Genomic DNA, 15,297 nt, shown 5'->3' on the forward strand with positions numbered 1-15,297 from the left:
ATAAAAATAAGAAACACTCACACTTTATAGATCTTCCCGCTGCTTGACATTGGGAGGGTTTGCAATGTGACAGCCTCACAGAAGCTTCTCCTTTCTCTGGAAAAGCTGGTGCCTGTCTTGTCCTTTGACCTGCCTCTGGGAGGCCAGTGAGGGGGCGGGGGCTGGGGCCTGCCTGCTGTTCTCATGTGTTGAGAGTGGAATGCCTTTGAGGTGTCAGCCTTGACCTTGTAGTGAACCGAAACCTCAGGAAGCTTAAATGGTGTAGGGTTTTGTTAGATGCTTCACGCCCCCTTAATCAGGTTTTCTGAGAATCGCTGTGGTGACTGGAAAGGTGAGCTGAGGTGTTTTTCCTGGGGTTGTCGTCCGTGGACCAGAAGATTTAAGCAAAAGTGTGGAAAATTTATTACAAGCAGATTCAGACTCCTCGCAAGGAAGGGGTCCCAATAATGGGCTTCCCCCCTAAAGCCTTGTAGTCCAGGGGTACACTAGTATATTTGTTAAAAGCCTGCTCTAGTCTATCTGTGTTGTCACCTGATTGATTCCCTCAATTGTTCTTGCCCAGCAACAGACCTGAACTGTCCCTGTTTCTGTGTGTTCTGTCCCTGTGCTGGACTCTCCCTGTGTCTGTGTTCCCTCTCTGTCCCTGTGCTGGACTCTCCCTGTGTCTGTGTTCCCTCTCTGTCCCTGTGCTGGACTCTCCCTGTGTCTGTGTTCCCTCTCTGTCCCTGTACTGGACTCTCCCTGTGTCTGTGTGTTCTTTCTCTGTCCCTGTGCTGGACTTTCCCTGTTTCGATGTGTTCTTTCTCTGTTCCTATGTTGTACTTTCTCCGGTTCGTACACCTTGTTGCTACAGGCCCTCCCTTGTTTTCCCATGCCTCCCACTTTGAGTCCAGAAACATTTTATTATTTCTGCTTGATTGGTTCCTGTGATTAGCCTGCTCAAACTGCCATGTCTGCCTCTGCCTATGTTCCACTGGTCGGCCTTGATGGGCCAGACAGTGGGGAGAGCAGGGTGTTGGGAAGCTAGTTTCAGCGACTGCTTTTGTGAGAGAATGTGACCTGGCTCAGTCTGGGATGGGGACACGTGGGTGGGTATCCTTGGGCTGCAGCACAGGTTTTCTCGAGGGAGGAGAGGAAGAAGCTGCTACCATCAGCACCAGGAAGGATGCATACAAACGGGTGTCCCAGGGAGGTCAGGAATTACCCCTCCCTCAGTGGACTGTGGTCTCATGTCAAGCTTCTGATAATGCCCCGCTCCACGTAGCTCCTGCCTCTCTCTGGCTCTGCCCTGATGCCCTTCACTGCTCAGTGTTTTCAGATTTCACCCAAGTATGAGTATTCAGGTGGAGAACCCTAGTATGATTGGATCTGAGTCCCTGGGAATGTGTGTGGTAGTGAAGAGGGACAGCAGCATCATGAGGAGTGAAGGCGAGGAGATGTCCTCAGGTCAGATTGACAAGCTGCCAACACATGGAGAAGCTTCTTACATAGGATGGTCAGGGAGGACTTCAATAAGCCGAGGCTTAGATTTAAGGGTGTTGCTTTTGAGGAGATGGTGAGATAACCAAGTGGAGCTTCCTAGAGCCTCAGTGTATTCTGTCCTCCTGTCACAAAGCTAAGAAACTTACAAATAGCCTCCCAGGTGCTGGCCCCTGCCACCCTCATGGCAAGAGAGTCCCGCTCCCTGCACTGGCAATGGAGCCCCTTTCAGGGCTATAGCTTGACAACTAATATGCTTGTTCATTCAGTCAGCAAATGTTCACTGAGGCTGAGTCATGTGCCAGCCGCTCTGCTTGTGGTGGGGACAGCACAGGGATGAGCCTGTCTCGGCTGTCGCCTAGAGGTCTGATCCCCTAGAGGTGTGATGTCATAGCTCTTGGCTGTCATATTTATTTTAGGGGAAGAGGTGTATGTTTCTTTTTATTATGCTTTCTGTAATTTTATTATGCTTTCTGTAATTTTATTATGCTTTCTGTAATTTTATCTTTTATTTACTTGACAGATAAAGCCACAGACCCAAGCATGCCAGAACAGGATTGGTCAGCTATCCAGAACTTCTGTGACCAGGTGAACACTGATTCCAATGGGTAAGGTGACCTTCACGCTGGACCACGGGGGTCCTTGGACTAAGTGCATGCCGTTTGCCTTGGGGCTATTTTAATAGCCTTTCTTTTTCACCTCCACAGTCTACTGAGAACATCATTTTTTTTTTTTTAGAGATAGCAAATTCATGTGGTTTTTTAAAAACAAACAAATGAATAGTCAGTTTGTAACTGGCAATTATTTTTAAAATAGCATTATGAAGTAGTCATACTCAGGAGACCTGGATGTTACATACGTGTAGAAGGTAGCAGCGTGAAAGAGCTCATATGCTCTCCATAATTTCAATGTAACTTTTCTTTAGAAGAGGCAAGAAAAGGGCAAGATTGTGTTGAATTTTTTTTCCAAAGCGTCTGGACAGGAACTGAAGAATCAGATGTTTATTCTGCATATTGCTGACTATTCAGCATTTGGAAATGGGCTAAAAGTTTGATCGCACTGTCTTCTCTAGTGTTTATCAGACAACAAACAGGGTCTTTGTTGCTCATGACCTGGCTACCTGTAGGCCTGGTCCTGACTGCTCTGCTCGGAGCTTTGGGGTGCATGAGTTGGGGAGGGTGGTGTGTCTGGACAGCAGTAGTTGTGGGAAGGGAAGGTGGGGTTGGCCTCCTTCAGAGGCTTGTGCATGGGCCATGTGCCAGTCACATTCCCCTCTGTTGTGGGACCAAACTCCTGGAAGGGAGGAGACTTCATGGAGCGTACTTAGCCAGACTGTCTGCCCAGAGCCCAGGTGTCTTTGTTTTCCCTTAGCCCAACCCATGCGCCCTGGCTGTTGGCCCACAAGATCCAGTCTCCACAAGAGAAAGAAGCTCTTTATGCCTTAACGGTAAGCTTGGCCCTTAGCCTCAGTTCTCCTGTCCTGAGCCAGAGGGAGCTGGGCCCCAGCCCCATTGTGGAGTGTTGGGGAGCCTGAGAGGTTCACCTTCGCTGGCCACGGAGGCTGGGCTCTGGTTGCCCGTCCTAGGTCTGCTTCTAGAGAGCAGCGCCAAGCTTGCTTTGGGAGAAGGAAAGAAAGGTTTTATTTCCTTAGCTCTTCATAGACCAGGGCTGGTAAGTTAAGTGCCCACAGGGCCAGACTGGTGACGTAGTGAGTGAGCCACTGGGTGAGGACCAAAATCCTGGAGAGCACTCGCCCAGCCAGGGAAGGATGGCTGCAGTGTGGCACCGGCTGGTATTGCCAGCCATGAGTTTGGGCCCATTGTTGTTAGAACTTCTTGTTTTTAAAGAGAAACCGTAAGTCCAGATTTTTGTATGAATTCTCTGAATTAAAAAAAATATATATTTCATTGATTGTTTTAGAGAGAGAGGAAGGGAGAGGGATAGAGATAGAATCATTGATGAGAGAGAAACATCATCAATCAGCTGCCTCCTGCACACCTGTGGGGATTGAGCCCAGGCATGTGCCCTGACCGGTGGCCTCTTGCTTCCTGGCTTGATGTTCAACTGCTGAGCTACGCCAGCCAGGCGTGAATTCTCTGAATTTTTTTATGTTGGTGACTAACCTGAAATGTTTAACAGTAGTGTGGACCAAAGAAAATGTGTGTAGGCCCCACTTGCATGCCAGCAGGGGACGTGTGGCTCAGCAATTCATGGGCCTTACATACTGGATGTGGCCTCTGAGTGGGAGGGAGTCACCTGCCCAAAGGATCTCAAAGGTGGGGTGACTTCAGAGTACACACACCACTGAGCTGTTTTCTGGGCACAAACATGTTAGATATAGCAAGATCAAATAGGTGCATTTTAAAAAAAAATCTGAAAATGTTACCCTTTCCCCCAAACTTCAGTGTCCTCATAGTCCCAAGTAAAAACTAGCTCTGGTTCCAGCAAATGCTCATCAGATTTCAGGCGAGCCTGGAGCCAGAGGTTTTCCCATTCTCGTGGGAGTCCCGTGTCTGTGCAGGTGCTGGAGACGTGTGTAAACCACTGTGGAGAGAAGTTCCACAACGAGGTGGCCAAGTTCCGCTTCCTGAATGAGCTGATCAAAGTGCTGTCCCCAAAGGTGAGTGCCGTGGTCTTGGCCCTGCTTACTGTACTGCACCTGGCCCAGCCTTCAAACTCTTGCCCCCTCCTGTGTACGGCCTGTCTCAGGTTTGTGAAGGAGCTGAGAGAGGAGGCCCTAGATGGCAAAGCTCTCTTCTCCAAGGTCTAGGATGACTTTGCTGATCTCTGCCCTCCATTGTTAGCATCTTTAAATTATTCTCCCTTTAAAAATGGCCTTTTGGCCCAGACTGAGGGGCTCAGTTGGTTGAGTGTTATCATGTGCACTGAAAGGTTGCCAGTCTGATTCTTGGTCAGGACACATACTTAGGTTGCAGGTTTGGTCTAGGTTGGGGAAGGCAACCAATTAATGTTTCTCTCTCTCTTCCTCTTCTTTCTTCTCTTTCTAAAATCAATAAAAATCCTATGTAATAAAAGACCAATATGCAAATCAACCGAACAGCGGAACGACCGGTTGCTATGATGCGCACTGACCACCAGGGGGCAGACGCTCAACGCAGGAACTGCCCCCCTGGTGGTCAGTTCACTCCCACAGGGGGAGCACCACTCAGCCAGAAGCCAGGCTCATGGCTGGTGAGCGCAGCTGCCGTGGTGGGAGCCTCTCGCGCCTCTGCGGCAGCGCTAACAATGTCTGACTACCAGCTTAGGCCGGCTCCCCGTGGGCTCCCAGACTGCACCACCCCTCAAGTGCATAAATTTCATGCACTGGGCTTCTAGTGTGCGTGTGTGTGTGTGCGTGTGTGTGTGTGTGTGTGTGTGTGTGTGTGTTGCCCAATGGCCTTATGGATGGGTGGCCTAGATGGGGAGCACAGGTTTCCTGGTAGACAGCAAGAGATTCTAGATGTGCCTTTAAGTTTTATACCACTTCTTGCCTTGTCCTCTGCACCTTCCCCCCTGGCACCTGTCTCAGCTCCGCATTCTCAGGTAACTGAGACAGATGGAGCCTTTCTTTGCTGCTTTCCAGCAACACTTCTCTGATACCAACTGTGTGTCCTACAGTTTAATTCAGTTCAGTTCTGACACTACCCAGAGTTAGTGCAGAGCCTACGTGATCAGGACTTCATGATACTTAGATGATGCCTAATTTAGACACCAGCCATGAGTCTGTTCTTCTGCCTGACCAACTACAGAGTTGGACTTCTCAGACCACCTCTACAAGGTTCCATATTCACTACAGGAAAGCACTGTACTTACTGTGGTTATAAAGGAGACAAATGGAGGGGAGACATGGCCAGGGTCTTGGGGAGAGAGGAGCAAGAGCTTGTGTGCCTTTCCTTATGGCGCCCAGCCCACCACCCTTCAGCACATCCATGTGTTCAGTCAGGGAGCTTGGTGGGCCTTGTTCCAGCTTTACTCAGAGTTCTCGTATGAAGGCACAATGGATTAAATTATTGGCTGGGTGATTGGACTCACTCTCCAGCCCCTCTCCCCTATTGGGTTCAAATGAGGCTGAAAGTTCCAACCCTCTGATCACATGGTTGGCCTTGTTGCATAGTCAGCCTCTCCCTTGAAATGAATTCCCACCCTGAGGTTAGCTTAAACTCAGGTCTGGTCCAAGGGGGCTCGTTGTAAGTAACAAAGATTCCTATCACTCAAAAACTTCCAAGGGTTTTTGAAACTCTGTGCCAGAACTGGAGACAAAGAACAAACATGTTCTTTATTATTCCTCACCTGCCCCAGTCAAACAATGAGTGTCTCCAGTGGCTCTAACCTAGGCCAATATATGGTGGGTTTTAATTTTAGTTCCTTGTCCCAGGTGATTTGACTTCTGGCTGAGCTTCAGCTCTCAACCTGGGGCAGTTCTCCGCTCCGGCGTTAGCAGCATCTCCGCCAGCTCTGTAATTCTCCTTCCTAATTGCTTTCAGTACCTAGGGTCCTGGACCACAGAAAAGGTTAAAGGAAGAGTCATCGAAATCCTCTTCAGCTGGACAGTCTGGTTTCCAGAAGACATTAAGATCCGAGATGCTTATCAGATGCTGAAGAAACAAGGTCTGATTTCCATTATTTGCTCTGTGTTCCCTTTTTCACAGCACTTGTTCCTTTTTGCTGTTTTGAGTGCTTTGTGCTTTGTTGGTGAAAACTGTACAGTGGAAACCGAGACAAGTAATTTTCACTGTCTAGCAGTGGGCAAACCTCTCCTGCTGGTGGCAGGAGCTAGCTGGTTTGAGATTGTTGTTGCTGGGCTTGTCCTCACTGTAGCAGACTTCAGGTTCCTCCAGGGTTAGCTTGTGGTGAGGGTATGGGCTGGTTTGCTAGAGCTTTTCTCAGTGTCTGCTGCTCTTAGCTGAGGTCGTCCTCAGTACCCCAGAGACGGTTTTGCGCCCTTGCCTTTCCTGGCAGGAGATAGACCACTGTTGCTTGTTAGTGTCGTCATCTCTGCTCTGACTAGGCCTCAGTCTGAGGCAGGCACTGTGTCCCTGGTGTTGGAGATAGAGACCCAGACACTGACACCCGGGGAGGAGGACAGCCTGTTCCCCCCAAGCTTCTGTATTCTCTGTGAGTTTGTATGCTGTGTCCTGTGTGGCACTGGGAATCCATGCTCCCTTCCCCTGGGCTCTGTAGAGGAAGGACCTGGGTTTGGGATGGGCTATTTTCCCGTCACATGGACTCAATGACTTTAGGAGTGTCAGGGATCCTGCTGTAGCTTTTGGGCCCTGGGAGGTATGTACCTGAATAAAATGATCAGTATTTTTATAGCATAGACTCTGTAGGCTGCTAACCATAGGCTCTGGTTCTGCTCTGACTTGGTCGGCCCTGATGTCTTGGTGCTGGTTCCTTCGGTGCTCTGGAGGGAGGATGCAGATTGTACCCTGGATGTATCTTTGAAGGCCGTTGACAATGTTGCCTGTCTGGGCATCAGGAACCGGGGTTTATACGGGATCCTGATGAAGTCAGTGGGTACCCGTATCAGTATCTTCACTTGATGAATTGCATGTTTCAGGAATCGTAAAGCAAGACCCTAAACTACCAGTGGATAAAATCTTGCCCCCACCTTCTCCCTGGCCCAGGAGCTCCATCTTTGATGCTGATGAAGAAAAGTCAAAGGTAAGGAGCTCTTCTCTGACCTTGGTGGCCTACCTGGAATCTGACCAGACCCCTTCTTGTAGGGGCTCCCTTCAAATGTCCCCTGGAATGTCTTCTGAGCCCTGAACCAAAGTGTGGGAGAACATGTGGTTGGCCCTGATGTGAGTTCTCTCTGGAGCAGGTTTTTACGAGTGAGGTAGCATAAGGGTTGGGTGTTTTCTGTGGTGCAGATGGTCAGTCATATGGAAATAACCTGTCGTATGTTGGCTTAGGTCTTTTTAGTGCCAGTAAGCCTGGCATTTTCCTCCCCTGCCCCCCCCCCCCCCTTTGTTTTAAAAAACTTGTGGACATTTTAATGAACTTCCTTCTATGTAGCTTCAAGCCACCAGGACACAGGCCCCACCAACACCCTTCATCTTCTCAGCTCTTCTGCTGAAGAACTGGGCCTTCATGATGACAGGCTGCTTTGGAGCTTTCCCTTCCCCAGAACTTTGTAGTAGCCGATCGCACCACATCGTGAAGGAGCAGCTCCAGTCTTGCTCTTGACAGCATTTCCCCATGTCTGCTCACTGACCAGGGCCCACAGTTTATCGAGGCTGACAATTGGGCAGAAGCTCTGGTTCCCCTTTAAGTGGTAATGTCTCATACCCACTTTCCCAAAGTAGCCTGGGTGATACTGGTCGAAGTTGATCCTGTGATGATGCAAGCTGCCAGCATTACCTCGGCCCCCTGTGCTTCCTGTGCTTGCCAATGTGGCCGTGGCCGTGGCTCATGTGGCCCTGAAGTTTCCGGGTCTTCTTCAGTCTGGATGGCATGTTGGTGGCCAAGACGCAAAAGACCTACCCATTTTCCTTCTACTACTGCCTCCAAGAATCTTCAGACATCAGTAAGGGGAAGGAGGTGGTCAAAACCCAGGCCAAGCCCCTGGGTTACCCTAGAGCAGTGGTTCCCAATGTGGGCACATGCCCCACAGGGGGGCAATTTGATTTTTAAGGGGGGCAATTCGAGAATGAGTTATTAACAGTGAAATTGTGCACTTCTTATGGTTCTAGGGTCCTCATATGCAGTATATAAATACATATTGTGACATATTTATGCATCAATTCTCTATTACATGTTTTGAAACTTTATTTGCTATTTTTTCATATCACTTCATATATTTTCTTTTTAACAATTTCTGAGTGATTTCTTCCTCAGTACTTCAGCTGTCCTTTTGTTCTTTTATTTTTCTCTTTCATGGGTGCCATGTTCTTTGGAAGCTTGTTTAGACCAAGATAATGGCCGTTTAGGCTTCCTCCACGTGAATAGGAGTGCACTTTTTGAATAATGAGAATTATATACCACGGGGGAGTATCTGGATTTAAGAGATGCTTAGGTGGGGCGTGGCCAAAAGAAGGTTGGGAACCACTGCCCAGCGCATCAGTGGTGTTGGTGCTTTGGGTCGTTCCTGGTCTTGGTCCCTCACAGGTCCGGTAAGTGCAGTACCAGGAGAGCGCCAGGCCATATGTGTGTCTCTCTGGTACCCATGGCCTTCCAGCTGTGCCTTCCTTCCCTGGACCAGATTCTCAGGGGCATGGCATCCTGGAGGCAGACGAGCAGGGCTGCTCTGTGCTCCCTGGCTCCTCTCTGCTGGTGTCTAACATTGCAGAGCGGGGAAGGAGCAAGGGAGGAGTTAGGGCTTGGACTTCTGAGAAAGAAACCCGAGAGAGCTGCTTACACTCTCTGGGCTTAGTAGCCTCATCTTTTCTGCCCTCCATCCACCAAAGATTGAGTGACTCCTATGTGCCAGGTGTTCTGCTGGGCATTGGGAATAAAGCAAACAAGATCGCCAAGGGCTGCCGCATCGTAGAATCCATGGTCCAGGACAACTCGACACTTTTGACCTTTGGGCAAGCTAGTTTTCTTGTTGGGGCTGCCTGTGCACTGTAGGATGTTTACAGCATCCCTGGCCTCCCCCACTAGATCCAGTAGCATCCCCAATTGTGACAACCAGCGTGTCTCCCGACTTTGCCAAGTGTCTTCTGGGGGCTATCATCCTCCACCCTACCGCACTGAAAGCAGTGGTCTGTGGAGATAGTGGTAGTACTTACATGGCTGCATGATCGCACAGATTTGCTCAGATAATGCATGTGAAATGTAAAGCTCCTATTAGTGTTAGCTCTTCTATTGCTGATGCCACACATTTGACAGCATGGGGAATAGTTCAACCTACTCTTCTTGTTCACCTGCAGCTTCTGACAAGGCTTCTGAAGAGCAGCCACCCTGAGGATCTGCAGGCTGCGAATCGGCTGATCAAGAGTTTGGTCAAGGAGGTAGGCATTTTCCCACCGCATCCTGCAGAACCAGCCTTGGACAGGGCTGCACAGTGTGTGTGTGCACAGCTCTCTGGGGGAGGGATTACCCTACTTTGAGCTGGGGAACAGCCATGTGCTCCCTGAAGTCGCAGGTGGTGACTGGAAGCAGGGGTCATGCTATATGCTTTCTAATTACTTCCGTCCAGGAGCACAAAGTGTTTCACAGACACCAGTTTTGTCCCAGTGGCTGGTATTGTGTGGACAGATCCAGTTTGGGAATCTGTTTTTCAGAGAGTTAATGCTGGTGGTACAAAGTAGTGGCTCGCCAGGCCCCCGCTGCATTGTCTTCCCCAGGAATCCTGGGCTTGGAGGACTTTCCTCACTGCCGAGCAAGCACTCCCTCCATCCGTTTCATGACTTGCCTGATCTCTCCCCCGTGCACTGCCCCTTCCAACCCCTGTTCAGGCTTTATCCAGGCCTTCTGCTTCCTCACTGCCATCCTCTCTCCCAAAGGAGCAAGAGAAGTCAGAGAAGGTATCCAAGAGAGTCAGTGCCGTGGAGGAAGTGCGGAGCCACGTGAAGGTGCTGCAGGAAATGCTGAGCAGGTATCGCAGGCCGGGACAGGCTCCACCAGACCAGGAGGCCCTGCAGGTACTCTTCTCTAATCGCAAAGAAAGGAAGGGAACAGTTCAGGAGTAGCTAAATGTAACTGACATACTAGAAATTGCACCTCTTTACAGCGTATTTGCTGCGTGTTGATGTGTGTCCATCTGTGCAGCCATTGTTAAGATCAAGAATTCTTTTTTATTTTATTCTCACCAGAGGATATGTTTTTATTGATTTTTTTAGAGAGAGAGAAACATCAGTCGATTGCCTCCTGCACGCACCCTTACCAGGGATCAAACCCACAACTTAGGCATGTGCCCTGACTGGGAATCGAACCCTCAACCGTTTGATACATAGGACAACACTCCAGCTACTTGAGCCACCCAGCTAGGGCACAATGAAGAATTCTTTATAGATTCTGGATATACTCTGTGGGTTATCTTTTAACTGTCTTGATTGTCGTTTGAAGCAAAAGGTTTTTAATTTTTTTTAAAGATTTAAAAAAATTGCTTTTTAGAGAGAGAGAAAGGGAAAGAGAAACTCTGATCAATATGAGAGTGAAACATTGATCAACTGCCTCCTGCATGCCTCCTATCAGGGATGGAGCCAGCAACCCAGACATGTGCCCTGACCGGGAATCGAACTGTCAGCAACCTTTCAGTGCACAGGACAACACCCAACCAACTGAGCCACACTGGCCAGGGCAAAAGCTTTTAATTTGGAAGTTCAGTTTGTGTCTGTTTTTCTTTTGTTGATGATGCTCTGGTGTCATACCTAAGACACACCACCACTTGGTGTAGCCAGGCAGGGGATGGTGGGAATGTCTGAGTCAGCCATTCTTAGTCTCTCCAGAGCACTGCTTTCTGCTTCCCTCACAGGCTACATCCATCATTTTCTGCATTCTGGCTTCTTATACTTCTCTGTATAGGGCAGATCCTTCACATAGTCTCCCCGCCCTTCCATTTCACAAAGCTAGCAGAAACAAACTAGTCTTTCCCAACACCAAATTCCTGAGAGAAAAATCTACTTGGCCAGTGTGGCTCATGTGTCTACCTGGGTCAATCAGCTGTGACTGGGATTGGGCAGAGTTATAGAGAAAAATGTGCTGGTCTTACGCTGTGGCGGGAGGGGACTGGACTCAGAAGGGTTAGGGGCTTGAGCCAGGCAGACACTCCAAAGCCGATCTCCCATGGGGAGGTTGTGTGACTGGGGCTGGCCCTGTCCCTTTCACGTGTCAGGCAACCTCCAGGTTCTTGACTTGTGCAGGAAAAAATTCAAGACACGAGTTCAGGTGAAGCAAAAGTTTATTAAAAGATTAGGACAGTGAGGCAAAGGAAGGGCCCTTAGAGACAGGTTCAGGGTTAGCCTGGGATGAGCTGCTGCTGCCCACTGCTTCCTGGTTGCAAGTCTTGTGGGGACCCTTAGAGCTTAGAATAAAGAAAGCAGAAGCACACGCCTAAGGAAAGAGGTGCCTGAGGAAGGAGGTGTGGGGGTGCTCAAACAAGAGCGCAAGCTGGTGTTCTTTGTCTGGAGGTTGTGTCTGTTTTCTACAGGTGGGAGTTATAGGGGAGGGCCCAGGGGAGGGCCAACAGAATGCTCATTGGATTTCCAGGTGTGACAGTTAGTATGCTGATGTATTAAAATGGGCATGTAATGGAGTCTGGGGCCACTTTCCTGGTCCATTTTTCCTCCATCTTGCATTAGTCTGGATCTAACTGGATCCCTGACTGTGGTGATTTAAACCACCTGCTCTTAGGTCTCTTTGTGTGGGAGGACAGGGTTTTGTCCTTTATCAGCTGGCTGTTAATTGTGCAGTCCTGCTGGCCGTTTGTTCAGCCATTTGTCTCAGTTTCCTCATCGCCCTTGCCAGGGAATTTTCCTAGTTTTTACTAACCTGCCTTGGCTGTACCAGAATCCCTCAGGAGGGTTGGCATGTTGGGCTTTTAAGTAGAACAGTTTTGCCCTGGCTGGTGTGGCTTGGTGGGTTGTCCATCATCCCATGTACCAAAAGGTCAGAGATTTTATTCCCCCGTCAGGCACATGCCTGGGTTTTGTGTTCGATCCCCAGTTGGGGTGTGCAGATATCAGCCAAATTGATGTTTCTCTATTTCTCCCTCTTCCTTCCCCTCTTGCTCTCAAATCAATAAAAACATACTTTTTAAAAATGATTTAAAAAATAGGGCAATTTTCCCCCAGCCAAGATAATAACCAGTTACGAGGTAGGAGAAACGCAGCTGGAAACAAAAGTTCATCTTTTTTTTTTTTTTCTTTTTAAATATATTTTATTGATTTTTTACAGAGAGGAAGGGAGAGAGATAGACAGTTAGAAACATCGATGAGAGAGAAACATCGATCAGCTGCCTCCTGCACATCTCCCACTGGGGATGTGCCTGCAACCCAGGTACATGCCCTTGACCGGAATCGAACCTGGGACCCTGCAGTCCGTAGGCCGATGCTCTATCCACTGAGCCAAACCAGTTTCGGCCAAAAGTTAATCTTTATAATGGATAAAGCTGATGTTGGAAAATGTAGCAAGTAAGTACCGGCCAGTGGCTTGCTGATACTGAACCCTAGAACCGGGCAGGTTTACCTGCCACCTAAGATGTTGCTGGCTCACCACTGTCCTTCCCACAGGGGTTCCTTCTTTAACACTTAGAGCAGGTAGGAGCAGATGCAATTGTGGGCTTCCGTAGAGGCAGGTCACACTCCAGAGCACAGCTGAAGGAAGGGGCTCCTTCTGCTTCCTCTCCCGGACTCGCCTGTTGGATGGGCTGTTTCCTCAGCGCCCGGAGAGGGCTGGAGTGTTAATGGAGCTCCCGTGCAGGGAGGGAGCTTGAGGTGTGCAGAAGCTCTGTGCTCCTCAGCAGTGTGTGGACGGTGAAGTGGTCTGGAGCAGCGGTCGCCAACTGGTAGTCCATGAGGTCCGAAAGGTTGGCGACCGCTGGTCTGGAGCACTCTCCCTGCGATGACGGAGATGAGCTTTCCCACGTGGTGTTGGGTGTAGGGTGAGGGGGTGAGGTTTAGTTCTGGAGAACCTATGGTGGGAATCATGGGAATGTTGCTCTAAAGAGAATACTGGCCCCGACAGCAGTTGGATGGGAAGTCTCCACAGGCTTCCATGGGGGGGTCATTCATTGCAAGCTGTTCTTGGGGAAGCAGGGGAAGGGAGCTTGAAGAAGAGTATGTTGTACACTGACATAGTAGTTTCTTTCCGAGCTAAAGTCTTTAAAAAAACATTATTGATGGATTTGGGAGAGAGGAAGGAGGAGAGAGTGAGAAACACCGATTTGTTCCACTTACTTACGTATTCACTGGTTGATTCTTGTATGTGTCCTGACCGGTTGGTGGTGAACCTGCAACCTTGGTGTATTAGGATGACACTCTAACCAACTGAGCTGCCCGGCCAGGGTTGACCTAAGGTCTTATCACCTTTTTCACTATTATTTTAAAAATTCTTATACAATTGTAGTCCAGACTGTTTCTGAAACTGTAACTGCCCTGTCACTTCAAACCTGCAGTCATGAATTTGGGGCTGATGGAGGAGAGCTCCTGGGGCCCGGCTCTGCCCATGCTTACGCACTCCCTGGCCCTGGGTGTGTGGTGAGCGGAGCTCTGTTTCCCAGGTTGTGTATGAGAGGTGTGAGAAGCTGCGGCCCACCCTGTTCCGGCTGGCGAGTGACACTGTGGACGATGACGACGCACTAGGTAACGGCTCTTTCTCTCGGCACAGGCAGCAGCCCAGGTGCGAGCAGGCGTGCTCCTTCCTGTCGTGCCTCTGGGGTGCCAGAACAGGGAGAATGGACTTTCGGGTTTATGGTGATGGGCTCAGGAAGGGCATGACCTAGTTTGACTTAGAACTGATTTCTAGAAGAATCTAGTCTTGAGCAAGAAATCAGCATTTGGTCTGAAAGCATGGAAAGAGGAAATTTACCATGTAGATTGGGTTGTGAGGGTGAGAGAAGAAAAAGTAGATAGTGCTGGTGGCCTGAAGAAAGACTGGACGTCCCACAGAGGCCCAGCAGTGGCTGCCAGTGGTCATGTTGGAGGTTCCCCCAAACTGGGTGCCTTCAGGGGCTGGACAGGTAACCTAAGGAGTTAGTTGTAGGGAGAGCGGAGCAATTTTTTTAATCCTCACCCAAGGACATGCTTATTGATTTTAGAGAGAGGGAAAGTGTGGGGGGGAGAGAGAGAAACATCAGTGTGAGTGAGAAACATCACTGCATTGCCTTCCTACATGTACTCCCCGCGACTGGGGATCGAACCTGCAACCTAGGTATGTGCTCTGACCAGGAATTAAACTGTGCAACCTTTTGATGTACAGGATGGTGCTCCAAACAACTGAGCCACATGGGCTAGGGCAGGAGAATGGAGAATTTTAGTACCCGAACATGGGTATTAAAACATTTTTGGGGGGGGGACTGGGGGGGGGGTAAGGACACATATATAATACCTTAATCAATAAAGAAAGAAAGAAAAAAAATCAATCCATTCTGGAAACAAACAAACAAAAACACAACACTTTGTTTGCCCAGCTAGTATGGCTCAGTGGTTGAGTGTCGATTCATGAACCAGGAGGTCACGGTTCTATTCCTGGTCAGGGCACATGTCCAGGTTGCAGGCTTGATCCCATGGGGGGAGGGGGTGTGTGTGCAGGAGGTAGCTGATCAATGATTTTCTCTTATCATTGATGTTTCTATCTCTCTCTCCCTCTCCTTTCCTCTCTCTGAAATCAATAAAAAATCCAAAACATTTTAGCCCTAGCTGGTTTGGTTCAGTGGATAGAGCATTGGCCTATAGACTGAAAGGTCCTGGGTTTGATTCTGGTCAAGAGCACATGTCTGGGTTGTGGACTCAGTCCCCAGTAGGGGACATGCAGGAGGCAGCCAATCAATGATTTTCTCTCATCATTAATGTTTCTATCCCTGACTCCCTTCCTCTCTAAAATCAATTAAAAAAAAACCCCTATTTTAAAAATTTGTTTTTTATTGAAACTCCCCAAACACATCAGAAAGGGGAATAGTAGAATAAATCCTATGTACTCTTCTACTGACAATGACCAACTTGTGACCAGTCTTTCCATTTTGTTTCTTCTGTAGCACTCTTTCCCTCCACCCCCCATTCTATTTTGAAGCAAATTCCAAACATTTCAAAGTAATTAAATATCCAGTCAGTGTTCAGAGTTCTCTGGCGTTTCCCTCTTTAAGTACTTCTTGGTACTGTTTGCCCCGCTCCTTTTTAAATAGTTTGTTCTAAACCAGACTCAAAAGAAAAACCA

General features: G+C 48.9%; 1 protein-coding gene and 1 pseudogene across 5 annotated transcripts in view; one reads left to right on the forward strand and one right to left on the reverse strand.

Moving 5' to 3' along the window:
• GGA2 (golgi associated, gamma adaptin ear containing, ARF binding protein 2) overlaps nucleotides 1-15,297 on the forward strand; it is a 49,113-nt gene that overhangs the window by 8,277 nt on the left and 25,539 nt on the right. For all 5 annotated transcript variants that reach the window (XM_070413682.1, XM_070413683.1, XM_070413684.1 and 2 more), the window contains exons 2-9: nucleotides 2,003-2,087; nucleotides 2,851-2,926; nucleotides 4,001-4,099; nucleotides 5,964-6,087; nucleotides 7,040-7,143; nucleotides 9,354-9,434; nucleotides 9,930-10,067; nucleotides 13,646-13,727. In XM_070413682.1, the coding sequence (XP_070269783.1) occupies nucleotides 2,003-2,087; nucleotides 2,851-2,926; nucleotides 4,001-4,099; nucleotides 5,964-6,087; nucleotides 7,040-7,143; nucleotides 9,354-9,434; nucleotides 9,930-10,067; nucleotides 13,646-13,727 (789 nt within the window). The remainder of the gene's footprint in view (nucleotides 1-2,002; nucleotides 2,088-2,850; nucleotides 2,927-4,000; nucleotides 4,100-5,963; nucleotides 6,088-7,039; nucleotides 7,144-9,353; nucleotides 9,435-9,929; nucleotides 10,068-13,645; nucleotides 13,728-15,297) is intronic.
• LOC139009390 (large ribosomal subunit protein uL15-like) lies at nucleotides 7,500-7,937 on the reverse strand (annotated as a pseudogene).

The sequence above is a fragment of the Myotis yumanensis genome, unplaced genomic scaffold (genome assembly GCF_028538775.1).
Source record: "Myotis yumanensis isolate MYYU_CA2020_CCGP unplaced genomic scaffold, mMyoYum1.0.hap1 SCAF_4, whole genome shotgun sequence".
NCBI classification, from domain to species: domain Eukaryota; kingdom Metazoa; phylum Chordata; class Mammalia; order Chiroptera; family Vespertilionidae; genus Myotis; species Myotis yumanensis.